Consider the following 27,531-nt stretch of genomic DNA (forward strand, 5'->3'; position numbering starts at 1 on the left):
TTATTACAGTGTCCTCTTATCGTTTCTGTGTGATCCCCATTTGGAGAAACTTCTCTTCAGTGACCTGCAGCCCAAAAAGATAAGAGCTATTCTTAACTTGTACCCATCCTTTCCCCCCCCCCCCATCCCTACTTTACTGCTGAATACTACTACTAATGATAATAATATTAATTGTGGTTTAAGGAGGCACCAGGAAAATTTACACCACCCACCTTAGGTCAGGTGTGGCCCAGCTGGGCATCACAGCCACCAGATCTGAGCAATCTGCCACATCTTGCGAAGTCCCTCAGCCCCAGTCAGGCAGGGTGATGGGAACTGCGCCTGAGCAACATTTGGAGACAAAAAGTTCACCCAGCCCTGCAAGCCGGCTTCTCACAACCCATGAGAGCTCTTGTGCCTGTAATAATTGCCCAGGAGAGGATTTCGCGACAAGTACGTAGTAGGAGGAGCTGCGCCTGCTGGCATTCCTTCTTCAAGGTGTTGTTGTTTAGTCGTGTCCGACTCTTGGTGACCCCATGGACCAGAGCATGCCAGGCACTCCGGTCTTCCATCTTGCACTGCACCTGCTCCCACACAGCTGTGCCCCACTGCCCCTGCCTGATGAGGGACCGGCTTTCCCATTCAGAAACCCCCAAGTGGATCACTGCTCTGACGAGGAGCCTGGGGGACTCAGCTATACTGTACAGCTGCAAATGTGACATTTTAAGCGCATTATGCAAATGTGACGCAAGATGGCGATGGCAAGCAAGTGGCAAATTCAATATACATATACTGGTATATATAAACTTTTTAAAGCATTTTCACAGCGTTCTTTACATGTGTCTAGATACCACCTGGGGCTCTCCCGATGTCGTGGGTCTCTGCAGCTCTCAGATGCTGGGAGGAAGGGTTAGGCAAGCTTCTAGCTCAGGGGTCGGCAAGGTTTACCTCGCCTGGGCCGGTTCACTCCAGCGAAGTGAGCGCATGTGCCGGCGATTTCCGGTGCCACGGAAGCGAGTCCCTGCGCCGCACTGCGCCAGTTTAGCACAGCGCGCGGGGGGCTCGGTTCAGGGCCGATTGGTGGGCCGGTTAAACGACCCCCGTGGGCCGCTTGTGGCCCATGGACTTTAGGTTGCCGACCCCTGTTTTAGCTCTTGCATAAAGCTTAGGGAATTTGATCTCTCTCTCTTTCTCTAACTCTCTCTAACACACGCACGCACGCACACCTAGGAGAGGAGACTCCAGCCAGGTGGGAGACCACCTGCTCTGCAGCTAAGGTGGAAAGGACCAGCAGGTGATGATGGGGACAGATGTTTCTCCGGCTGGGGACGCTGAAGAGGAAGAGTCAGCTGCGCAGCGCAGAAGAAAACACTGAGCCCCTAGTAGTCCACTTGAGCCGATCAAAATCCAGGTTTCAGGCTCCCTTAAATCACAGCTCAGACCAGAACCATTTTTAAAGAAAACGTTTATTTACACCTTTCAGCAAGTACAAAGTATTATACACGGTCTGGATCAACCTCCATTCTTCCTTCGTAGTTTTATTATGAAACATAAGGCGCTTTCTCTCCACTTCAGTCGCGGGCAAAGGGCATCGGCTGCGCAATGGGGTTTTTTTGGGGGGGGACATGGGGAGGGAGGCAGCTTTCTTTTCTGTTTTGCCCCCCTCCTCCAACCACCACCACCCCGCTCCAACCAGCCTCGCTCCATCTTCGTATCCTGCCAGAAAGGGGAGGCTGGGGCGAAAAATAATCATAATAAAGGCAACCGAAAATCTGCGTGGCGTGAAAGGGGAGCCCTTATTACCGTGGCGAATAAATTACGGGTGGCGTTAGCTTCGCCTGGGAGACAGCTGGGGGCGGGCGGCTTCTCAGCTTAACAGGGTTCCTTAAGATAATGGATTTATTTTCCTTTGCTAAGTGGTTTTCGGGGTGGGAGGGCCGGCCTTCCAAGGTAAGAGCCGGAGGAAGGAGAAAAGCGCGCCCCCTCTTATATTCTCCTCCTCGAGCCAACCTAAAATATTTGTTCCGCTTTCCATAGAAATATCAATGTCCTCTCTCTGCATATTAACAGTGCTCGGCATCTCGAGGCATAAATAAATTAAATTATTCACATTTTCTTTTTTTTACAGACACACACAGAAATGACCCCCTTTCCTCCTTTCCGCCCCCGCACCTTCTCCTGTCTCGGGGGCACCGCTGGGAGACGCCCGATCCCTGCGATGTCTGTCGGGGCTGTTTCGTCTCGACGGCCCCCATTAACCAACCATTAGGAACTGGGAGGCCTGGGCAACGGAAGGCACCCGGCAAGACCTTTCCCAGAAAGACGGCACTCCCCCCCCCCCCACCATCGACACTTGCGGGTGAGTAGGGAAGCGGGAATCTAGCCCTGCCGGGGGGGGCAATGCAGGAGGGGGCGCCCTGGTTTTCCTGGCGCAGTAGCCAAGAGTTTCTCGCTCACTCACACACACACACACCGAGGCAAAGTTCTTGTTTGTTTTGTTGTTCGTTCGTTCGTTCGCTTGCTTGCTTGCTTGTTTGCTTGTCAATGGCCCTTGGAAAATTCAGATATACGGTGGGGTTCTTGCCTTTCGCTGGGGGAGGCGAGAGATCTTCTCTCTCGCTTCTGGGCCGCCGAGAGAGGCTTGGGGGAACCTCCAAGGTTGGAAGGAGCGTAGAACTGGCAAGAACCATCCAAGTAGTTCTTGCTTGGTGGCAGCGGCGGTGCGCAGGGTGGAGGGGTAGGAATATGGCTGGAGAGAGCATTCCTCATACAATAATCCATGCAGTCCCCTCCAGGGATACAGAGGGCCTCCGCGAGGGTCCATCGCCAGCGGCGGCAGCAACAGTGGTGTCAGGAGTGGGATTACCTCTCCCCGCGGCCAGCGCGCACGCGTACTCTGACCGCTTCCCGTCCTCGGTCCTTTTTGCGGTTGTGTTTTTTGGTCGGAGCACCTTCTTTGCTGAGTTTCGGCCTTCGGTTCATGCAGGGAGAGGTGGAGGAGGGTGTCTGCCTTTCCGAGGCCCGCCCGCCGGCCCGGGCCATGATCCTTTTACACCAGGGAGGTGACGGGTGGGATCTTGGAGCCTTCCTCTTCCCAGGGTTGGAGGTTCTGCAGCGCGAAGAGCGAGGAGTTGTGCAGGCAGAGCGGGTCGGGCTGGATGGAGTCATTCAGGGACTTCTGGAAGGCGTCGTGTTGCAGCTGCAGCATCAGCCGGCTGGCCTGTTGCCTCTCGGCTTCCCTCTCCTCCGCCGTCTGTCTCCTAAAGAGGAAAAAAGGCACAGCTCAGAATATTCCCTCGCTAGGCAGCCGCCGACGCCCAAGCAAAGCCCACGCTCGCCTTCCGTGGCCGTCGAGGGGAAACCGAAGGTTTCCTGCGCCACCGGCCGGCCGCTTCCTTCCAGCCCAAACGAAACACTTCTCTTTCTCTCTCTCTCTCTCTCTCTCTCTCTCTCTCTCTCTCTCTCTCTCTCTCTCTCTCTTTGGACAGCGCAAATTCCATCCGGGCTCACTCAGAAGGCCTCCCCCACCGAGTTCACAGGGGATTGAGCGTCACATAAAGACGGGCAGAGAGGATTTGCAGCCTGGAGAGAGGGCCCCGGGTTTACTCAGAAGGGGTTACGTTTGCTCAACTCCCCCGGTCGAGCAGCAGCGCGATCCCCGGTCGAGCAGCGCGACTCAGGCCTCCTCGGAAGAAAAGAAGGGGTTCGGTGGAGCTTTACTCCCAAGCGGGTGCACAGTGGCGGGCCTTTGGCTCGCCGGAACAGTTTCCACGGGCTCCGAATTAACACGGTCCTTTTATTCGTTTAAATAATAATTCTGCCTTCTGGGAGAGGGGGGTGCGACTTTCAGGGAGCGCAGCTTGCTCAGAGGGGCTCAGATGGCGGCCGGCCATCCCACCACGTCGAGGACTTTCCGTTCCCCCATCCTGGGCGCCCCAAGCGACAGGCGCGTCAAGGAATCGCCCCCGGCTAGTTTAACCGGATCGTGGCACAGACACCACCTCCTCCCTTTTCCGCCCCTCCAAAGAAGCAGAAAAGTGCCTCTTCTTCCGCGATTTATTCCAACTGCTACTGCTTCGCACCTGCCGCCCACAAATCAAGGCCGGGCGCGCACCAGAAACTTGGCGCGAGAAAACCAGGAGGGACGTTCAGTAAACACGAGAGCCGCACATGCCAACGTTTCCCAAACTGGACGACACCCCCCCCCAAATCCCTTCTCTACGCTCTCCAAAGCAGAGCAATACCACCCCTAAAAGAGGCGACTCCCCCATCCCATTCCTCCCTCCCTCCCGCAAAGTAAGCCAGCAAACGTAGACCTGCGCGCAAACCTGGGCATTCTCATAATTTAAGTGGGGCAGGAAAGGCCCGCTTTGTACTAGAGTTTATCAGAGGAATTCGAGGGTAAATGGGCGGGGGGAGGGCTGCAGGAGAGAAACTGAGGCACGGAGGTCAGGCCTGGGCGAGACATGAACCCGTTAATCCGAAGGACTTGGTTTCTAGGCCGACTCAGCGCCCGATCCGCAGCCCGTGGATTTGAGATTCCTTGAGCCCAACTAGCGCAGGCGTTAGCCTTGCTTTCCCGCACCCGTAACTTTCAGTCTCCGAGCCCCAACTGGTTTATGGATCGTCGCTTGGCCCTTCCAACAAGAAAGCGCGACGAAAAGGAAAGCGCGATATGATGCGCCCGGGACTTGAGATCGAGACGTGGCGCGTCTACACAGTCGCGGAGACATGCTTCGCTCTCCAAAAGCGATCTCTCCTGAATTTGGGCCAAATTTGGAGGCGCTCCCAGAGGTCACTAGCACGGGAAGCCAGGTGGAAATAGCCTGCCTGCCCATTATTAACCAAACCAGGCGCAAATTATCCTTGAAATGTCCGCGGATGGGACATCCCGGTGCTAAACGCCTTTCTTCGTTGACCAAAGTCCTGGCGCTTTTCAGCGCCGCCGGGAAGCTTCCTTGGAACTCACCGCCGTTTGGAAAAGTAGGAACGGGTCGACTGGGTGAGGACCGGAATCCCTGAACTACTTTGACTCCTGTGGCCGCTCAAAAAACGGAGTCGAAGGGGCACCGGGATGGGGGGGAAAACCCTTCCTCCCGCATCTGCGCAGCTAGGCCAGTTTCCCCGGAAATCCGAGCCGCGGATTTCTACGCGGGGCGACTTCCTCGCGAGAAAGCTTCCTTCTTGCCCCGCAATCGCCACCGGAATTCAACAAGGGTTTTCGCCTTCCAACGCATTTCCCCAGGAATCCCTCCGGATCCTGGTATTTTTTAAACTGCGGGGCACCGATCCGGCGGCCGAGGCCTCTTCTTTGAGCCGCGGGTCGCGGCCTTCGCCGCGGCTGGTCAGTTCTTGAAACGCCGGTTGCATTTCCATAGGAGGGGATCGGAATCGTCGTCATCGATTTCGGGGGCGGGGAACAAAAATAAACCCTGAGTTTTCGAAAAGAGGCGCATGATTTCTGACCTAGCCGCGGGGGACCGGGAAGAGCCGTAAATGACCGGCTGAATCCGTCAGGAGCCCCTCAAGTCATCTGGGGCGAGACTGGGGGAAATGGAACAGTGCTTTGATTTTTCAAATGTGGAAAACAGCCCTTTGCAATAACGGGAGGTGTGTAAGGAGGGTTTTCTCTCCCCTTTCCAAACAATTTCCAGCTACAAAACTTCCCTCACTTCTCCCCCTCCCCACGCCCAAATTTATAACCAAAAAATAAAATAAAATTTAAACGTACTTCGCATTTTTCAGACCGAAAGGCTTTCTTTTCGAAAGCTGAATTAAAAGGCTTTTGTTTTGGCGGGTGGATATTCGTTTTTAGAGAGACTGGAGGGGAAAGGGAGGAGCTTTTGTATTTATCAACCCATCTATTGCAGCCCATTTTCCTACGAACTTTGCTCGCTCGTTTTGGTGGCCAAGCGACGCGAAATGGTCTCCGGACCTGCCGTTTGCGCTGCTACAAATTAATAGGCGTCATGCGGACTCTGAATCAGCACGGCATAAAATGTCCAGAAACATTTCAATGATTATTGTAGGCGGTCGAGGTTTTTTATTTTATTTTATTCTAGGTTTGTTTTTAGGCGCAGGGTGATGAATGCGGGTAGGAAATCAGCGCCGAATCCCTGCTCTCGCCCAACCTCCGATTGTTAAGGGTCGCAATTTAAACGAAGGAGCCTGGAAGCTATGAAGCGCCGAGATGCCAAGAGTGGATCCCCACGGTTTCCCCCCCACACCCTACAAATAAGACAGCGGCCCAAACCTGGGGAAAAGCGGGCTTAGGAAGAAATAGAAACCTTGTGCGTTGGTCCCTGTCCAACAGATTTCCAGAGGAAACGGAATCGGTTGTTCCCTCTTGTAATGTTTCCAGTTTGTGACCCGGGATTTAGATATCTTAATCCAAATAATGATAATATTTCATGTTATTTCCTTTTTTCCTTTTTGGATTGATCTGTTTTTATTGTAGTCTATGCTGAAAAGTTTCAATAAAAATAATTTTAAAAAGAATAGCTAATAATAATAATAATAATAATAATAGTTTTTATAGCATTAATATGAGCGTAGCATTCACGTTATCGTGCCCTTAACAAATACAATAATTATATCGGCATTTTTGTCCGAGGGCCCAGGCGCTCGTTGCAAACGCAAAGCGAGTCCATTTCCGTTAATCGGATGTCCTACAGCGGAGGAGGACGAGGCGTAGTCAGCGTCGCCAATACAAAGAAAGCGTTCCAAGTAACAGCGGCCTTGAAGCGGTTTGCAGCCTCAAACGAGAGTGGAAACGCTTCTGAGCCGACGGGCGTCGAGCAAACCTCCCAGGAGAGCAGATCCGACCTCCAAAGGCCGGAGCCTTCTGCGCCCTGCTTGCTCGGAAAAGCAAGAACTTCCACGGAAGTCAGCAGAGTTTACTTCCGAGTAGGGTGTTGCCATTCAAAACACACACACACACACACACACACACACACACACACACACAAATATATGTGTATATATACAGTATGTGTGTCCTATAGCTCTCAAGAACGCTTGAAGAGCAAATCAAGGCGCCAAAACTTTGGGGAAATAAAAGGGTGGGTACAGTATATTATTTACTGCGCTCCGAGCTCAGCCTTGCGCGTTGGTGTAAAGAGTAAATGGACGGTCGGAGTGGAGGATTTGGAATGCAGTCCTGCGCTCCGTTTGCGCCACTGGGACAGCTGTTTTGGGGTGTTGCGTGGGTGTATTTCATTTTTCTCTAGGAGGGTCACAGAACACAGGTTATTTCAAAGGCATGTTTGAACCCCGGGATTCGTTAGGACAAGAAGAATCAGGGAAGAGGGCGGGTCTGAATTGGGACCATGGAGCATGGGAAGGTAGTTAACCCTTTCCCCCAACTCCATTTTCCCATTGACCCTTACCATGGCAATGGGCCCTGGAAACTGTTTTCTCTGTGCCTCTGCGCGCTTGAAAGCCAAATACTGTAAATCAGAAGCGCCAGCGTTTTACCTGCAACAGCGATCATCCGGGCAGCACAAGCAAGGGGTAAAAGCGACAGCCCTTCTTCCTCCCACGTCTCAGCAGGCGCCCAGCATTTAGAGATACGCTGCCTCTCAACCTGGAAGTTCTGCTTGGTTTCCATAGCAAAAGGCAAGGAATGTGGGGGGGGTGTTAGACTCCAACTCCCATCAGCTCCAGCCAGGTAGCCCATGGTTAGGGATGATGGGAGTCCAGGAACAACTGGAAGATCTCAAGCTCCCCCATTGCTGGCACACAGAGGCCTTTTGTCCAGGAAACAATCTCTAATCCTTTTTTAAATGCCACGTAAGCCCCCCGTGTCCGTCACCACCTCGCCTGACTATTATTATTATTATTATTATTATTATTATTATTATTGCCTCGTACTGTGGTCGTCTTCCTTAATTTCTACCAAAACAAACAAAAACGCCATAGATACACTGTGGTGCATTTATTGTGAACAGAATGTGCGTAGAGTGAGCAACTGGTTTGTTTTTTTCCTGTCATTACCCAGATCCTGCCTTCCAAACCAGTGGGCCTGAGGTCGCTGGATGGAAGGGGACATCTGGAACGGGCTCCATATGTGCGTGCTCCGCTTTTCAGGATCACTCGTTTAGGATGCCGGAGGAAGGAGGGCAAACGCCTCCTTTTCAGGGAGAGAGAGTCGGGGAGAGGCGGATGGGCCCAAAATAGCGCGGGATGCCTGTGGAAGGACTTTGGGATTTGGCGTTGAGCTCTGTAGCATGAGAAAGGGTGTTTCATAATCACGGTGTGGGGAGAAAAGATTCTCACCAGCTCCCCGAATAAATTACGGCTCTATTTAATTTCGCTTCTACCACTCTGTCCAGCAAACGAGAAGTCACAGGCCGCTAGAATCAGAGCGCAGCGCTCTTCCTCCTCGGTCGCTGTCCATTTCAGCACCACTCCTTTCACCAATTCCATTTGTGGCGACAGAGAAAGGTGTCAGGGCAGGAAGCAGAGGAGGCCCCGATCCCTAGGCATCCTGCTCCCTCCCCACCCTACCCATTTACTCATTCAGTCCCCCACCCCACAGCCATCCACTGACCCACCGACTCACCGCCACTTGGTCCTGCGGTTCTGGAACCAGGTCTTGACTTGTGCGTCCGTCATCTTGAGCGACTTGGCGAGCGCCGCCCTCTCGGCCGAGGCCAGGTACTTCTGCCGGTGGAAGCGCTTCTCCAGCTCGCAGATCTGCACCCGGGAGAAGGACGTGCGCGGCTTCTTGCGCTTGGGCGGGGTGCGGTTCTGGTAAGGGTGCCCGATCCGCCGCGTCACTGTGAAAGGAGTGAGCGCCGCCGCCGCTAGAACAGAAGACGCGGCAGGGTGAGAGAGACGCGCAAAGGAACGGGGGGCAGAGAGGGAAACAGACGGGAGCCCTGCTACCCCAACCAGGCTAGAGGGCCCCAGGGCAGCACAGGGAGGGAGCGGGCAGAGGGGCGTCATTTCTCTTCCCTCTATATGCCAACTGTGCTTTGATGGCCGATAAACTCCGCTGCGGAAGCATCTTAGCAGGCCTCGAGAGTTGGACACTTAGACGCGGAAAAGAAAGCAGCGCAGGAGGAGAGCGCCTTGAGGCGCCCATTCAAGTGCGCTTAACATGGATTAGTTTAATTCTCTTAGTGCTGCGTGACATTCCTCCCCAGTAACTAGGCGAGTGGCAAAAGTGGGTGGCTTGTCCCGCCCATGACCACCCTCCCCCATCCAGTCCATGTTTATGGCTGACGTGGGGATTCAAGCCCTCCCTAGAGAGACTTTGTGAAAGAGAATCGAAGTTATTCTGGATCCATTAATTTCGAATCACAGAGAAGGCGGGCACGCAAGTTAAGGTATGTGGTGTAGAGACCAAAAAAAAGCACATCTTACCCACCCACCCACCCAAAACAGGGACGGGCTAAGAACAGCCTTGAAGAAAGAAAGAGAGATGGATGGAGGCGAAGCTGGTAGGCAATAATGGAAATAATACTTTTCGTCATCAGGAACTGGCCAAACTGAGTACATTCCTGGCTAGGAAATATACTCACCAAGCCAGCAAGTGATGATGATGATGTTAATCATATTTAATATAGTTTACAGGGTTATCACATTCATTTTCTCTGCCTGCTTATCCTAAGATTTGCTGATGGGCACCTCAACTAAAATCCCTCTCTCTTCACAAATAAATGCCTTCACCCTGAAGTGAAATAATACCACATTCATAAGGGGAGGGGGCTTATTTACAAGGGGATTTAACCATGCCCATCTCCCCGTTTCCTCTAATCCGCATTGGATTCGAAGATATTTAAATTACCGCCCTAGCTTTCTCATTTAGTTTTTAGCTGCTTGTTCTCCGCCTCCCTCTTACATTCTGTAATCAGATTAGGCACGGCGATTTCCTCGCCTTCCCCTCTCTACTTGTACACTGCGATTTAAACAAACCAGCCCCACAAAATCATGAATTAGAATCGGGGCTTTGAATTCTGAGCGCGGGGGGTCGGTTCAGGTTTGTGGCGTGGGGACAGCTTTCCATGCCGTCACTATTTACGGCGATTTTTAAAGAAAAGAAAAAAGAAATCCCTAAGAAACAAACTTAAAAAGGGAATAAGTAGAATGTTTATGTCTCAGTCCTGGTCCTGCCGAGAGGGCCGTCCAAATACTGAAACCCCAGTTTGGTACCACAAACTGATCAAGCGTCTCCCTCACTTATACACACATCAGCAAAATGGGAATATTTATCTCTCCCTCCTCGACGCACAAAACTGAATTGAATTGGGGTTTTTTTAAGGAGATTTCTTTCCCCCTGTTGAAGCTGCACGATATTGAGGTTGAGTGTCTGTGTGCACAATGTATGTATGTATATTCAAATATATCAGTATAATTTTTAGAAGCACTTTGGAAACTCGCTGCCAAAAGAACTTGTGGGCCGACGTTCGTCCTCTCTCTCTGTCTCCCGGGGTCGTGCCTCTGAGACACCCCCCCCCTTCCCTCCTGCTCGCAACCCAACCACCCCTCCGCTTACCTGTGAATCTGTCCTTGACGAACCGCCTGCTGCTCTCCATCCAAGGGAAGTTGAGGCTGCCAAGGCTGGGTACAGCTGGCATGGCTGGTATGGCACTAGAAATGGGAGGTGGCACTGCCCCAGGGATGGGTCTATGAGCTGGCACCCTGATCACGCCAGATGGAGCCAAGCTGAGATTCACACTGTAAGATCCAGAGTCCTCGAAGGGCGCCCCGATACCAGGGAAGGCGCCTGGGAGAGAAGGGTACGGGGCGCCCGTCCGGCTGCCCACGGGGCTGCCCAGGTAATTCGCGCTGCCGCCGCCGACGTCTGATCCTCGCGGGGCGGGTTGGGAAGGGGTCTCCTGGTCGGAACTGTTTAAAATCTGATCAATCCCGAAGCTGATGGGTTCGTGTTGGTGCGGGGTCTGCGTGTTCGTTGGCTGATCCATCCTTGGTGAATTAGAAATATTGGCTCGAACGAAAGGAGAAGGGGTAAAAAAAAAAACCTAAAAAAAACACACAACAACACCGTAAGAATTCCCCTATAAAAACGCTCCCCTTCCTTTTTTCACAGTAGATCCATGTAAGGTCCTCTTGGTTTGTATGGATGTCACACTGAAACTTTGCCAAGACTAGTCCAGCTCGCCAGGCTCTCTGTCATCTTTTTTTGAACCAAACCTGGAGTTCCTGCTTCTAATTTCTCTCCCGCAGCTGCCATTGGCCACCCCAAACAAGCCTCTCTCCTCCCATTGGCTCCCGGGTTTCAATAAAGGCCTAATTCATTGGAATAGGAGCTTAGGGACTGTTCCGTGGTGACATCATTTTAACAAACGAACAATAGGTCAAATTTATTAGCTAAGATAATGCGGGGCGGATATTGCAATGAGCATCTGCGAGGGTTGCCTTTCGAAATTAGCGATATGAAATTGAACAAACCTGAGCAATTGCTAGGGGGGGGGCTCCCCTCCCCCCTCTCCTCCCCTTCCCCCCTTCCCACCCTTTGGAATCATTAACAAATATGCTAGTTGAACAGAAATCCAGGCTGGCCGTTGCCGAGGCTTCTCCGTCCCTCCTCGGTGGATTAATTTGGGATCGATGCCCCTCTTTCCTATATATTGCTTTGTTTGCAAACCCTGCGCAAAAGGGAGGAAGGCGCTGACTGGCCGCAACTGGGCCGATTCCTCACTCCGCGCCCCATTTTAAGGGGTTGGGGAGATGCTTTTGTTTTTAAATGCAAATAAGAGGATACCATTCTGGTTTGGGAAGTCCAGAGTTATTCCCCTCTTTCCTCCCCCCCTTTAGTTTGGGGAATCCGAAGCCTACAGACCCCCCCCCCCATACGAATATTTACTGGGAAATAAGTCTCCTTGGACCCAGTGGGACTTCAGGCCCGAGTAAAAAAAATGCCTAAGGACAGTCAGCCAGGGGTATTTAGACAGGACAAGTCTCCCTCTGATTAAGAATGAAGGTGGGCTTTCAGAGGCTTTCTGGAAAACAACCCCAGGCCAACGAAGAGGCGAGCATTTTGGTAACATCCACATATCCAGAGGTATTTAACAGGGCACTCCATGGCGTGTTTATTTGGCGGGTGGGGTTTTAAAATAAAATAAGAAAATAAAATATGTCAGGTTGCAGCAATCCATAACAAATGTTTGACCCAGGAGCTGGGGTAGGGGGAAGGAACTCAACCCTCTCCCAATTTCTGCAAATGGGAGAAGAGAATCACCAAGTGCTTTTCCCTGGAGGAGGAAAGGCTCTCAGATTTACCCAGAATCAAATCTGTTCTGCGTGGTATGTGCATATAAAATATATCAGAAACTAAAGTGGCCTTTCTTCGGCTTGATGCCTTTTAGTAGATCTGTTGAAACACAGCGCATCATTCTTCGTGGTGGAGTTTCCCCAGTGTTCTATTTGTCTCAGCCTCCGTTTCTTTCCACCTCATGACAAGAAATTGCTCGCCTCCCTCTTGGATCAGCCTGGCCTGGCCGGTGTTTGCAAGGCGCAGCCTCCGTCTCCGAGAGGGAGCTCGGAAGAAGGGATTCCGTTTTGGATTAATTCCTGTCAGCGAAACTTATTGCCCCGCCGTCTGGTTCTGTGAGTTTGGAGACGCTCCCTAACGTCCAAATTGGACTAAAAGCGTTAAAAATTAAATAACGTTCAAATGCATTTACTTAGTTTCCCCTTTATAAAGGGAAATGAAAACAGGGAATAGAATTTTCCTTTTAATAGAATGTAATAGTATTTGATCAGCACCTGTTAGGGCTGATTTCGTGATTTCAGAAAGCGGTGACAAGGAGGGAGTATATTAGTTTTTAAAGCTTAGGATTCAATTACCGCAACACACTGAATAATTTAAATGGCAACAGTATATGCAAAGAGACCTGCGGAGTTTTATTGGGCTTATTGCGCGGAAAGGCGGCCACGAAACAGGAGGCCCCGCGCGGTTCCCTCCGTCCTCCGCAAAGCCAAGTCCCTTTCCTTCCTTCTGGGAAAGTGGGACCCGGCTCCTCTCGAGGAGACTGCAAAAGAGAAGGCGACCGCTGTCTCCTTCGGACCCTTGTCTCTTCCTAGTAAAGATTTTATATGTCTCTCTGCGTGTGCACGCACACATATATCTGCGCGCTCTCGCTCTCTTTTTTTCGTGCCACACAATTTATTTTCCCACACCCAATTTTCCATATTTTCCCTGGTGTATTCGCGTGGACCCAGGTATATATATATACTGTATATATGACATGGAACCTAATTCATTATACAGTATGTACATCACATATGTATCATAATAATATAAACACACACTGTATCTATAATCACATTTAATGAACGGAAGTCTGCGTTTTGGGACTGAAATGGAGGAGGATGTCTGCATTGGAAGTGGCCAAGGGGTGGAGCACCCTTTTGGTTCCCGGAGTTCTTGGGGACTGATCCACGCAGGCTGCCAGATTGAGGCTCCGATGGCTTAGTCTGTTCCACTGAAATTAAGAGCAATTGCTTCCGATTCCACACCGGCGTTACCCCAGGACACCCGCTGCCGGTGATTCGCAGAATGAAGCGTAGCACCTGGCGCCTCGACCCTTGTTTGCTTGCAAGGGAATCTTAGCCTATGTCTGTTTGTCTCTGTCTGATTCAACCGTAGAGAGCGTGCTCAGGGTCTTAACTCCAAACGGATCTAACCCTCTGTTCTTAAATTCAAGGGAGGGGAGAGAATAGTGGACATCTCTGATCTCTGCCAAGGAGGATTCCAGACCCAGCCATCGCGCACGGGTGCATTTTTCACGGCTCCTCCGTCTTAGTAAGGCCAGGTTAGGAACGCGCGCCACAATCCTAGGAGGGGATTCGGCCCCTCCAAGGCATTTTGCTCTTAAACCTCTCTATGAAGAGATTATCCTCAAAGGAGGGAAGCGCGCGCGAGGTGTCCCCAAGGGTTGGAACGTTTACGCACGCGAGGCCGGCGTTTCCTTTTATATCCGGTTTTGCTCCTATTTAAATGGCACTAAAATAGGGACCAGTTCAACCCACTGTGATTTGCGCACTAGGAACCTAGCGATTAAAAATAATAATCCTGAAAACTTTCCCAAGAGGATGGAAAATTCCTATATCCACCGTTAAGGAAATGGGAACAACAGAAGCCTGGCTGATCCAATCTTAGCTACCCGAAAGAGGAAAATGGAAAGTAAAAAGGAGACTTTATTTCGAAAGGAACAGAGGAGGAACGCATCCGTTTAGCCCCGTCTTTGACATTAGCTGCGGGACTCTGACAGCCTTTTCAGATTTGCATGGGCGTTAAATGAAAGGGCGGGCCGAAGGCAGATCAGGTGAACTGAAGCCAGGGGAGGAATCCAGACGAGGCGCTAAATCCAAGTCTCGCTACGCCCCTTTTTCAAAAGAGCAATCTAATGGATGTTAAAGACATCCGATTGCCTATGGAGTGTTTAAGAGGAATAATTAAAAAGCCAATGGACTAGCAATCCATCCATTCCCCCCCCCCCCGCGCCACTCTTTCTCAAGAAACAGGGAAATGGACAGCTAGCGCAGAGGAAAGCATATATATATAAGTACCTTGTGAAAATGACCTAACGTAATTTCGAGGCCGCTTGCCTGACGTGGAGAGCGCCTCTCAATTAAGGCGCCGCTCTTTTCCAGGCGGACGTTTTTAAGAGGCTGCCCAGATGGAATGTGAAGGATATTCCTTTCACTGATGATCCGATTAAGGGAAGGGAAAGAGACCCACCGTCTCAGGGACAGCCAGCTCATTCCCCAGGCGCCTGGCTGCCCTTTCGGAGATGCTTCTACCATCATGGTAAACAGAAGAGGACCGCGTGAAGGAGGAGGAGATCGGCGCGAAAGAAGGAACTAAAAATGCGAAGGTGGTAACAAATCAAAGGAAAAAGATATCCCTATCTCAGGTCTAGTTTTCGCCTCGCTTTCGTATTTATACGCCCACGGATAATGTCCTCGCAGTTGTTGCGAATAACCTGTTGACCTCTTCACGCGTGGATAGGCTTGGGCTCCTAAATTTGAGCCGGAGCTCCGCGTGCTCTTTCAGGAGCGCGCGTGGAGCTCCCAGGCAGGCTAAAAAGCTCCCCACACCTCATTCACTTCCACAGCCGAGCCCGAGCCCCCTCTCGACCGGAGTGATCCAGCTGGTATCTCTCTCGTCTGTATCATTCGTATTTCCGTTGCCATTCTCTTTCATTCATGTGCATGTTCTGTGCTTGATAACTTGTAGAACAAATAGAGACCTGTTCGTACACAGGAGCACACGGTTTATTCCAAGGTGCGTATGAAAACACAATTATATATAGGTTTTGTGTGCGCGCGCACGCGCACACATACACATACAAAGAGAACAGATAATATTTACAATTTAATGTAGACACATATGCTTTACTAAGCAAACCTATGCATATCTCATCGGAAGCAAGGCCCACTGATTTTCGGTGATGTTTGCTTCCAGGAAAGTGGATTGCCGTTTCAATGTATGCTATGTGCGCGCGCGGCTATAAACAATAAGTGTGTGATATAGAATTGATTATACATTATTTTAGTTAATGTTATTACTGCTGCTCCTAGGGGCCCAAGTCCCTTCGTCGTCGTCCCCCATAAGATATTTGAGGGGGCTGATCCCCCAAAAAGTTGATAGGCATTGCCATTCAAATGGTCCGCATGTGCCACATCTTGTGATCGATTATGCGGGGCAGGGCTTTATTTTATTCATGTTGGCACCCCTGCTGCTGCTGCTGCTACGCACTCAGCGTGCGTGGGGCGTTACAAAAGCCAATAAAAGGTCTTTGCAGCGAGCAGCTTACAGTCTTAAAGTGATGCGCGGTGGAATGGGAGCAGCCAGAGGGCCGGAAACTTGGAAGTTGGACAGATCCCTAGACAGGCGCAGACAGGCCAAAAGTTTTGGACACACACCTCTTGCTTCGCCAGTGGCTGGCTGGGCCAGGTCCCGTCCCCTTCCCCCTCTCACTGCCTCTCCGGCCACCTCCGGGCAGGCCTTCCTTCGCCCGCCTTGGGGTGGGGGTGGGGGGGCGGGAAGCTGCTGCTGCCGCCGTTACCGCCGCTGCCGTCTGGGAGGCTGAGCTAATTGGATTCTCTCCGCTTGCTCTCGCGGCGTGTCTAAGCGGCCTGATCATTAGTTTGAGTTTCCTATAGAGCGGAGCTAATTGGATTTACAGGATACCAGCAAGCTGCTCTGCCAGCTTTCCGGGGAAGAAGCAGGCGCCGAGTCCCAGCTCCGGCGAGGGGCGAAAGACCCCTCGAGGAGGAGAGGCGGCCCCCGAGGCGAGCCTTTTTGCGCAGCAGAAAGCACCCTCCTCTTTTTGGGGAGCCTCTCCGAGCCGGATCCTGACTTTTGCAAGAGAGGGGCGGGGGCAACACACATACACACACTTGCGCGCAGGCACAGCAATAAATAAAGCGACACCGGTCCTGAATCAGGGCAGTCTTTGTTAGAGGAAATTGCAGCTTGATCTGCATAATGGAAGTTCTAGGTGCCCAAGGCTATCTCTTTATTGCGTGTGTGTCTGCTGTTATCAATTTTGCGAACGATTTCACAGGGAGCCTGGCAGACTCGAGCTGGAATAATATGCAAAGATTAGCTTTGAATAATGAATGATGTGCTTTTAAACCAATTCCAAAGTGTCTCTGATAGTACAATATGAAAAGGGGTGGTAAGTAATAGTGGGTTTTAAAAGGCGCTAGTATGTTTTTATTACTATATTTTTTAAAAAAGATATCTATATTATTTTGGCAAAATGGATAATATATCACGGAGTCTTTGATAATCATATAAACAATACATTTTTCTTTGGAAGATCTCTCTCTCTCTCTGCTTTACCCAGTTGTGTAGGGCTTGGCTACCTTATTAAATATTAACTCTTTTTTAATATTAGCTTTTAAGTTTAATATGTTGACATTCTGTACTTTTTACTTTAATTATATTTTATAATTAATAACTTAGGACAGGTGGTATTCTTAAACGCGACTTTATATTTGCACTCTTCCACCCCCGCCCCGTCATAAAAAAGCAACAACAACAACAACAAAAACTTGTGAATTAATATCCAGGGCGGGCTTTTACAGGGTCACATCCTGTAAATAAATGTTTTCTGTTCACGATCAGGTGAGTTTATTACCGGAGATGCTGTTTTATATCTCAATATAAATGTTTCAGAATATTTTATGGAGAGGCCCTGTAATATATCGTAGCCCATGCTGAAAACATGCATGTAAAAGACCTAATTCTACAAACGGTGTTCGGGTTTTTACTAGCCTAGGAAAGCCAGTGAAAACGTTCAATTAATTCGTTAAATTGCAGGCGATTTATGCATCACCATATTCATATTTCATAGTGTTATTTAATTCATTTTAGTTACTTGGTTTAAAAAACAACATGAGCTTGTTATAATTTATTCATTTCGGAAAATCCATGCATTTTCAGCTACCGGTAGTTCTTCTATTTGCGAAGTTTTCCACTTCGTATCCTTCCCAACAATGAGAAAGGTGAAGGTGATGCTAATCGTCTGAAGTGTGTACAGGAGGTGGGGAGAAAGAAAGAAATATTATTCTAATAAATGTAAGAAAATTCAGTTTAAAATTTTTTTTAGGATGAGTGGTGGTGTGTTTATCTTTTTAAGCATCAGGAATGAAAGGGGTGTATCAGCATTGAAAAGACAGCTCTCGCCCTCTTGATATGATGGCTGCTGCCAGAGTGCGGCTACGTTGCGCAATTGAGACCCTTCAGACCCAGGCCGAAATGAATACTGTTAAATATTCACTGTTTGCAGCAGTTTGGCGACGCCCAGCAGTAGTTAAGGGGATTAATTTGGTCTTCCTATAGGATTCCTTCAAGGGATGTGCTGGATCCGGATCATCATGCCCCCCACCGCACCACACCGCCCCCACTGACCGATTTCAATCCCTAAAGATGAGAAGGATCTGAATACAGGGCAGAATACCCAGCACCTTGCAGGCCAGGCAAGGGCGCAGAGACAGCAAGGCCGAGGCTCTCTCTCTCTCTCTCCTCTCTTCTCTCTCTCTCTCTCTCTCTCTCTCTCTCTCTCTCTCTCTCTCTCTCTCTCTCTCTCTCTCTCTCTCTCTCTCTCTCTCTCTCACACACACACACACACACACACACACACACACACACACACACACTCCGGCTCCATCGCCACTTGCTTGACTTCGGCGGAATTTGGCTTGTCTAGGGGGATGAGTTGCTGGAGGAGCAGCCGCAGGAGAGGAGAGCCGGGCGACGAATCTCTCCAGCCCAACCGAGGTGTGCTCCTGGAGGAACACGTGCAGGCGTAAAAGCGAATGAAGGAAGCTGGCTGCTTCGCGTTTTGACGCTTACTTCGTGGAAGTGACTAGAATTCCCCGATTCTGGGTCCCATTCTGTGCTATACACGTAAAGCAGTATCATACCACTTTAAACAGCCATGCAGCCCGCCCGCACCCCCGCCAATCCTGGGAAGTGTAGTTTGATATTGGTTGAAGCAAAATAAAAAAAAATCCTTAAAGCAACACCTTAAAGACCAACTAAGTTTTTATTTTAGTATGAGCTTTCGTGTGCATGCACACTTTTTCAGATACACAGATATGGGTTGTTATGGGACCCACCTATTCCCTTCACAGAACTACAGTTCCCAGAGTTCCCTCGAAGAGGCGTGGGTTGTTGTTACACAGCTCTGTAAATTGTTGGGGGTCTCATCAATTCCCAGGACCTTTAAACAAACTACATCTCCCAGGATTCTCTGGGGGGAGCCATGACTGCTTAAAGAGGCGCTTTAGAGGTGTAGTGCAGAGGGAGCCTGGTATAATAGGGCGTGTCATTTAAGGACGAAAAAATTTTTTTCTCGAATTTGCTCAATGAGGGGTTCTAAAAATATGTTATTGCACATGAGGAATCCAAATCTGCAATTATTTTTATGATTGGTTGATGTCTAGCTTGGTAAATTGAGATCTGTTTGAAATACACTAAGAAAAGCCGAAAACTCGCATTTTGAAGAGAAGTTAAAGTTTTTAATCATTTTATACAAGTGAAAATATAAAGAAATTTTGTTTCCAGCTGTAACAACATATCATTACTTTATCATATAACGTCCTATTATAGTAAAGAAAAGAAAAGAAAAATAAATTAACAACTTCAAGGGCTGGTATCACATAGAATCGTAGAGTTGGAAGAGACCACAAGGGCCATCCAGTCCAACCCCCTGCCGAGCAGGAAACACCATCAAAGCATTCCTGACATATGCCTGTCAAGCCTCTGCTTAAAGACCTCCAAAGAAGGAGACTCCACCACACTCCTTGGTAGCAAATTCCACTGCCGAACAGCTCTTACTGTCAGGAAGTTCTTCCTAATGTTTAGGTGGAATCTTCTTTCTTGTACAGTAGTTTGAATCCATTGTTCTGTGTCCGCTTCTCTGGAGCAGCAGAAAACAACCTTTCTCCCTCCTCTATATGACATCCTTTTATATATTCGAACATGGCTATCATATCACCCCTTAACCTTCTCTTCTCCAGGCTAAACATACCCAGCTCCCTAAGCCGTTCCTCATAAGGCATCATTTCCTGGCCTTTGACCATTTTGGTTGCCCCTCTTCTGGACACATTCCAGCTTGTCAGTATCCTTCTTGAACTGTGGTGCCCAGAACTGGACACAGTACTCCAGGTGAGGTCTGACCAGAGCAGAATACAGTGGTTCTATTACTTCCCTTGATCTAGACGCTATACTCATATTGATTGTGCCCAGAATTGCATTGGCTTTTTGAGCTGCTGCATCACACTGTTGACTCATGTCAAATTTGTGGTCTCCCAAGACTCCTAGATCCTTTTCACATGTACTGCTCTCAAGCCAGGTGTCACCCATCCTGTATTTGTGCCTTTAATTTTTTTCGCCCAAAGATCATGTATCTGCTGAGGGCCCACATCTGAGTAGGAGAGCCACTGGCAGAAGCCCCCTGGACCATGCTCTTCAAAAGAAGTGTACACTGTTAAAATTTGATTCCTGTAGAATCTAAAGGCCTGCTCTTGATCCTCACAAAGATGGTGTCAGACTTAGAGAAACCATATTCCATGCAGGTCAAGACTTCTGTTCATTTAATGGTTCTGAAGCAGGAGAATATATAGTATTTCCATCCTTCCAACACTGTGATAGAAGGGTTACCATAATGCTTATTATCCATGCTACTATTGAAGGAACTAAAATCTTGTCTTTCTTAAAATGTGGCAATCCTTATCTTAAGATTGGGTGCCTGCCCAACAGCCTGAATCCTACACTATCAGAATGCTGTTTTTGCACACACACCCAATTTATCTAATAAGGAAAGACCGTCACTCGACTGAACTTTGGTAGCTCTACTTTACAGTGTATTTTTAACACCTCCAAGTAGTTTATCCAGTCCTCTGCATAGACTTCATTATCGTGTTTATCATCATAGTTATTCTTCAAAGAAAACATGCTTTTCTCCTTGGGAATAAAATTCTGTTTGCAAAGGGTGGGAGTGAGCAACAAAGGGACACAATTCTCTGCTGAATATAGTATATATATATATATATATATATATATATATATATATATATATATATATATATATAATAAAATGATGTTGGTGGGTGAGGATCCCAGCTCCTTTGATGACCACACAATTGTTCTGGTACCAGAGATGCTCTGTAACATATTCAAGCAAGACCCCAGCCCCCAGTCTCCAATGCAACACAGAAGACAATTGCTAGGGCTGGTTAGATGTCCTCATGCCACCCCATTCTGTCCATCTTGGATAGACAATAAATCTACTTGTCAGAGCATTTCAGTTTTGAAACCCCAACGACCTCAGTGGGTGGACTGGTGGTAGAAAGCAAAAAAGATATCACATACTGTTTTATAATATTAATATTAATAGTACAGATAACTACAATACATATATAAGAGAACTACAATACAGTGGTACCCCACAAGACGAATGCCTCATGCAACAAAAAGCTCACAAGATGAAAGCATTTTGCGTTGCGTGGGGCGACTCGCAAGACAAAGTTTCCTATGACCGCGCTTCGCAAGACAAATAGGAATGCATTAACTAAATGGGTAGACCGGGTAAACCGGGAAAATTTTAAACCATGCTTTGCAAGATGAGCTTTTTGCTATACAAAGCGACTTGCAGAACAAATTAATTTCATCTTGCGAGGTACCACTGTATCTTGTAATCAATTTTAGGCACTTATCAACATCTGTTTTCATTAAAATTGGGAAATAACCTATATGTTTATAAATGACGGAAAAAATAAAAAAATGTTAAAAAGTAGGAACTTTTCACATAGAGATTGACCAAGCAAGACCTCAATATTTACAAATAACAAAAATATATTTCAAATTACCTCATCATACCACAACTTTTTAACACCCCTCAAATCAGGATTTTTAAAGATGAAAAATTCAACATGCCCTACTGGTATAAGTCACCTGGGAATGCATCAAAGAGGTGTTTAAACACACACACTCCTGCCACTCTTTCAAATGGCACCTCCTCCTTCCCTCTAATCAAGCTGGGAATTCTTAATATTTTGAAATAGGCAACCCTGCAACTTGGCTGTTCTCATTTCCATCTACCATGCTTCTTAACAGCACATTCCCAGTTATGCTACCAATTTTGAGGATGTGGATTTGCTCCTGGGGGAAGGAAACAGAAGCAGGCAGTGAGGGAGCGGGAAGGGAACCCTATCCATTGCATTCACTGTGTTGCTTCCAGGAAAGTGCATGTCTAGATGTGCAACCTAAAAACAAACAAACAAATATTGAGGGCTGCAGAATCTCATCACTTCCACCAAAGACACGGGATAGAAATGGCTTCGTTCAGCATTTCATGCCATCATATGGAACTAAATTTAAAAATAAGCACCACCCCCCACATCCTGCATAAATGTCACAACACAGACTGAATTGCCCAGGCCTCTCCCCTGGGAGAGAGCAGCAAGGAGAAGGATAAAGTGTACATTGCCAGGAGCTTTGGAGAAAAGTCTAGCAGGATGTCAAGCAGAACAAGGGCCCCAGCAAATCAACAACAAAGGTCTGGTTTGGACAACTTTGTATAGTGTGTGAACAGGTCCAACCCTTTACTCTCTCCATCACACAATGTGCTATATGATGCATCCATCTCTTCTTTTGTGGAGCAAAAGTTGTACCAGTGGAAAGTCTGTGGAAGTGGGCACCAGGTAATGTAGAGCAGTCCAAGTGTCCCTATTTTCTAGGGACCGTCCCAGATTTACAGAAGCCATCCTAGTTTCTGATATGCTGATATGATCCTAGAATGTCCTGCTTTTCCTTAGGACATCCCTATTTCCATTTGAGAAATGTTGGAGGGTATGAAGTCATGCGACCCTTGAGCCAAGGAGATAAGTAACTATACAATCTATAGGGAAGTTTTTTAAATGTTTAAGTGTGTGCGTGTGTTGGAAGCCACCCAGAGTGACTGGGCAAAAATAATAAAAATGTTCTTGTTGTTGTTATGGAATAGGACATCCCTATTTTCATTGTAGAAATGCTGGAGGATATGGAAGGAGAGTGAGATACATTCTCCCTCCACCTCACAAAGGACCAGAGTTATTTTGCCTCGCGGAATTCTCATACTGTTACGTCTGGAGTCTACAGGTAAACTAGCTGGGTATAAAGTACGGTGTTTTTCTTCTCTCAGGCAATGTCCCTGCCCTCTCTCCCTGTTTTGCCTCTTTTGATGTCATTACCTCAGCTGATCTGATGTCACAGAGGGGGCTCTGAAGTCACAAAGGGGCTGGAGCAGGTAACCAGAGCTGACCAGGCAAAGGACAAGATTATGCCTGTCTCCTTCCCCTCCTGCCCATCTCATGTTCAGCTCTCGTGATGAGAAAGCGCCCTCAGCTTCACCTGAAAGAAGCAGGCTAGTTTAAGGGATGGAGGGCAGGTTATTTAGTGTTCAAAGCTATGTTATGCAGCTGCTGGCTGCACCTGCCACTTGACATGGATGCCTCACTCTGTTAAAACCGTGTTCATGGAAGACAATCTTACTTGGCTACGGGTAAAAAGCAGAGACATCACCTTGCCTACAAAGGTCCGTATAGTTAAAGCTATGGTTTTCCCAGTAGTGATGTATGGAAGTAAGAGGTGGCCCATAAAGAAGGCTGATCGCCGAAGAATTGATGCTTTTGAATTATGGTGCTGGAGGAGACTCTTGAGAGTCCCATGGACTGCAAGAAGATCAAACCTATCCATTCTGAAGGAAATGAGCCCTGAGTGCTCCCTGGAAGGACAGATTGTGAAGCTGAGGCTCCAATACTTTGGCCACCTCATGAGAAGAGAAGACTCCCTGGAAAAGACCCTGATGTTGGGAAAGATTGAGGGCACTAGGAGAAGGGGACGACAGAGGACGAGATGGTTGGACAGTGCTCTCGAAGCTACCAACATGAGTTTGGCCAAACTGCGGGAGGCAGTGGAAGACAGGAGTGCCTGGCGTGCTATGGTCCATGGGGTCACGAAGAGTCAGACACGACTAAACAACAACAACGAGTGATCACCAAAGACGAAGAAGACGACTCTAATGGCACAGGTAAGAGAGGGACTGGAAAGGGAGATGTCAGGATATATGATCAAGAGCTGGTACACTAACCCCCCAAGTTTGCATATACCATAGGTTAGTCCTATGTCTTTTTCAGTGGAGTCATTTGTAGCCTCTTAATGGGAAACAGGCAGATGACAGAAGAGGAGCCTGCTGGACCAGCACAATGAGCCATCTAGTCCAGCGTCCTGTTCTTACAGTGGTCAAACAGATGCTAGTAGGGTACCCACAAGCAGGATCTGAACACAAGAGCATATTAATGCAGCCTTTTAATACCAATGCCATTTTCTGGAGCTTTGCCAGGGAAATTCATTTATAGTTTCAATTTTCTCTTTAATCCGGATTTGATGTTAATTATTCACTCTGTGTTAATTAATACTAATGAATGTTTCATACAATGTTGTAAGTTGCCCTGAGCCTCTGGGAGAAGGCAATATGCACATTTCTATATACATTACTTGCCCTTTTGGAGGTCTTTCAGCACAATTATAATGGAAGGGGAACAGTAATAAAATAACAACCAAAAATAATTATTTATCAGTGTCTTAGGACAGAATAACAGGACTGTGCATGGAACCAGCAATCCAATTTGTGGTCTCGCTTTGTAAATTCAGGTCAGATCTGATTTGGTCCAGACCAATCCAGACCAAATCCGAATTCTAATCTGTATGGCAATCCAGAAAATGCAGACCACATGACTAATAATAATAATTTATTATTTATAACCCGCCCATCTGGCTGGGTTTCCCCAGCCATTCTGGGCGGCTCCCAACAGAATATTAAAACTATGATAAAAGATCAAACATTAAAACTTCCCTAAACAGGGCTGCCTTCAGAAGTCTTCCAAGTCAGATAGTTTATTTCCTTGACATCTGAAGGGAGGGCGTTCCATAGGGCGGGGGCCACTACCGAGAAGGCCCTCTGCCTGGTTCCCTGTAACCTCAGTTCTCGCAGCGAAGGAACCACCAGAAGGCCCTCGGCACTGGAACTCAGTGTCCGGGCTGAACAATGGGGGTGGAGACGCTCCTTCAGGTATCCTGGGCAGAGGTCGTTTAGGGCTTTAAAGGTCAGCAGCAACACTTTGAATTGTCCTTGGAAATGTACTGGGAGCCAATGTAGGTCTTTCAGGACCGGTGTTATATGGTCTTGGTGGCTGCTCCCAGTCACCAGTCTAGCTGCCGCATTCTAGATTAGTTGCAGTTTCTGGGCCACCTTCAAAGGTAGCCCCACGTAGAGTGCATTGCAAGTAGTCCAAGAGGGAGATAACTAGAACATGCACCACTCTGGTGAGACAGTCCGTGGGCAGGTAGGGTCTCAGCCTGCGTACCAGATGGAGCTGATAGACAGCTGCCCTGGACACAGAATTAACCTGCACCTCCATGAACAGCTGTGAGTCCAAAATGATGCCCAGGCTGCACACCTGGTCCTTCAGGGGCACAGTTGCCCCATTCAGGACCTATGAGAGCAACAGGGAAGCAGTTTCCTACACTGCTGGGGTGTCAGTTGAACCATCCCTTTCCCAGAGTTGTAGAGTCTTTCATATTTTTTTTAAGCTGTGCAAGTTTAAAAATGGATTTATGGATCTCTGAATTGGGCCACGTTTCTGTGAAAGCTAGTTTTCAATCTGGAGCATGATGTTGCTCACTACCCTCTTTGGCCCCAGTGCAAGTGGGCTACACCCAGAGCTTCAATGAAGTCCTTGGCTGTCCGTAAAGTAGATCCTTTTCACCGTTTGATAGAACTCCAGTTGAAGCCATATAACCCATTATTATCTGCTTTGCTTGACATGTTTACATTCCATTATTATTACTTTTTAAATGAAGAGGCGAGGCAAGGTGGACAGGCTTCTGGAAGGATATCAAGAGAAAGCGATGCGATGAGAACCTTTTAAAAAGACAGGTAGCATTTTATAATAATGGAACATTAATTGATATTACATTACTCGGAAATTCCTATGGAGTTGCATATATTGCCTCCACAACAAGACAAGGAGGACAGCAAGATGGATAGCATTGCACAATGAAGGAAGGATGGATTTCCACGTCATCGTATTAGAAGTACTGCCAGATATTCCTTTCTGAAGAAATGAAGTGGGTACCAAGAGGCAGATTAGCTTGGCTCTGTTGTCTTGCTTTGGTTTTGCTGACACGGCTTTTTAAAAACAAAGTGTCATGCATGCCGGTGTATTAAATATGGGCTTAGTTAATGTGTGGCAAAGTGCTAAAAAAACCCACCTCTTTTCCACACATTATATTGACTGTAAGGCATCAGCTGCAGGTGGGGATTTTGTAGGACTTTGTGACATTGCATCCGACACTGGCTAACCAGTTTGTCATTTTCACCCTGTTGGCTAGAATAATCTTATATTGCCTTGTGCTTGTAATGAAGCACAAGTACCAGATTTGTAATGAAGCTCCACGTACCAGATTTCGAGGAGCTTGTGGATGAGATGTTCACAACAGATCCCCCTCTTTCCCCAAGTGCTTCCTCCTCCTCCTCCTCCTCCTCCTCCTCCTCCTCCTCCTCCTCCTCCTCCTCCTCCTCCTCCTCACTATTGCCAATGCCCATTTGCTTGCTCTCCCGCTAGTCCCAAATCTACACTATATCCCTGAGGGAGAGAATAAAGTACGCTGCAGTTACTTTTCCTTCTTTTCCCCTCTGCTCACTGTTTACTTGCATGGGAAGAGCAGGTAGAGAAGACAGCAACAGCGAGGAGGGGGAAAAGGGCCAGGAGACTCTAGCATAGCTGTCAACTTTCGGATTTGAAAATAAGGGATCAGCAGTAGCCTCACCTGTCCCAGGGACAGTCTACGACAGGCACCCCCAAACTTCGGCCCTCCAGATGTTTTGGACTACAATTCCCATCTTCCCCGACCACTGGTCCTGTTAGCTAGGGATCATGGGAGTTGTCGGCCAAAACATCTGGAGGGCTGCAGTTTGGGGATGCCTGGTCTACGGTATATCTAACAATCCGGGACAGCAGCGGGAAACGGCGCTGGAATAAGGGAATTTCCAACCCAAAAAAGGGAAGGCTGACAGCTGTGGCTTGGAATAAGGGAGTTTCTCCAGCAAAAAAAGGGAGGGTTGACAGCTATGGACTCTAGGGATTGGCAACAGGCCCCAGTTTAGACACGGACCCTGGCAAGTCTCCAACAGTGCCAACCCCTGATGCCAGTCTTTGTTGCCCCCTAAAGGTACATGCATCAGCCTGAGAAGTAAAGTGACCACTTTGGCATTGCCAAAAGACAGGGTGCACATTTGCATTAAAATTTATCTGCTAATTGAAATTAGCATGCACCAATGGTATAAGGTGAAATTTTTTTTAGGGGGATAGTTAGGACTAGAGGGCCAACTTGCAAGGGCAACTGCCCCCCCCCCCCGGATGTGTACGGCTCCCTCCCTAAGCCAGGCAGAAGCTTCCTGGGCTTTGGGAAGGAGTCATAAGACTTTAATACTCTAATTTACCTGGGAAATTTAGGGGACTACCCTAGCCTCCCTACACTGACCACATGCCACTGATATGCACCTCACCAAAGTGGGGAAAGTGGTGACATGTGTCTTGATGTCCGGTTGCTAACTTCAAGGCCTGCTTGAAAATTGCTTAAAGTATTTTTTTTTGGCCTGTTGTAGAAACTGTTCTGTGCCAGGGATGTGGGTGGCTCTGTGTGTCATGTGACAAAGACGCATGAGAGCAGGAACAGCAAAGCAGGCTAGAACCCCAACTGTCATAACTGTCAATTGTCATTCTAGGCTTAACTGCCAGTTCCAGGCTGTGTGACTTAACTGAACAGTCATGTTTATCTTTGTTTCAGAGTGTGTGCCAGTATAGAGCCGAGTCTGTGTTCTGTAACTGTTTACTATTTTATGAAGAACTTTATTTTAAACTTAATAAAGAACTCTGCTTAAATAATTACTGATGCGCGTCACTGTAGACTGAACCACTGAGCCTCTTGGGCCTGCTGATCGGAAGGCCGGCGGTTCA

At 48.3% G+C, this 27,531-nt stretch overlaps 1 protein-coding gene across 1 annotated transcript; it reads right to left on the bottom strand.

Annotated features, from left to right (window-relative positions):
- Positions 1–1,448: 1,448 nt before the first annotated feature.
- Positions 1,449–10,910, bottom strand: TLX3 (T cell leukemia homeobox 3). The gene is made up of 3 exons (XM_035110148.2): positions 10,481–10,910; positions 8,543–8,786; positions 1,449–3,239 (listed from the first exon to the last, which is right to left on the bottom strand). The coding sequence occupies exons 1-3, from the start codon at positions 10,908–10,910 to the stop codon at positions 3,029–3,031; spliced, it is 885 nt and encodes a 294-aa protein (XP_034966039.1). The 3' UTR covers positions 1,449–3,028.
- Between the last annotated feature and the right edge of the window lie 16,621 nt (positions 10,911–27,531).

Source organism: Zootoca vivipara, chromosome 3 (genome assembly GCF_963506605.1).
Source record: "Zootoca vivipara chromosome 3, rZooViv1.1, whole genome shotgun sequence".
NCBI lineage: Eukaryota > Metazoa > Chordata > Lepidosauria > Squamata > Lacertidae > Zootoca > Zootoca vivipara.

What these genes read in the sequence shown, in the direction of transcription:
- TLX3 (XM_035110148.2), bottom strand. Translation starts at nt 10,910, where the DNA reads ATGGATCAGCCAACGAACACGCAGACCCCGCACCAACACGAACCCATC. An exon ending in CGTCAAGGACAGATTCACAG is followed by an intron (nt 8,787 to 10,480) that starts GTAAGCGGAGGG and finishes CTTCTGTTCTAG; the next exon opens with CGGCGGCGGCGCTCACTCCT. An exon ending in AACCGCAGGACCAAGTGGCG is followed by an intron (nt 3,240 to 8,542) that starts GTGAGTCGGTGG and finishes TTTCCTCTTTAG; the next exon opens with GAGACAGACGGCGGAGGAGA.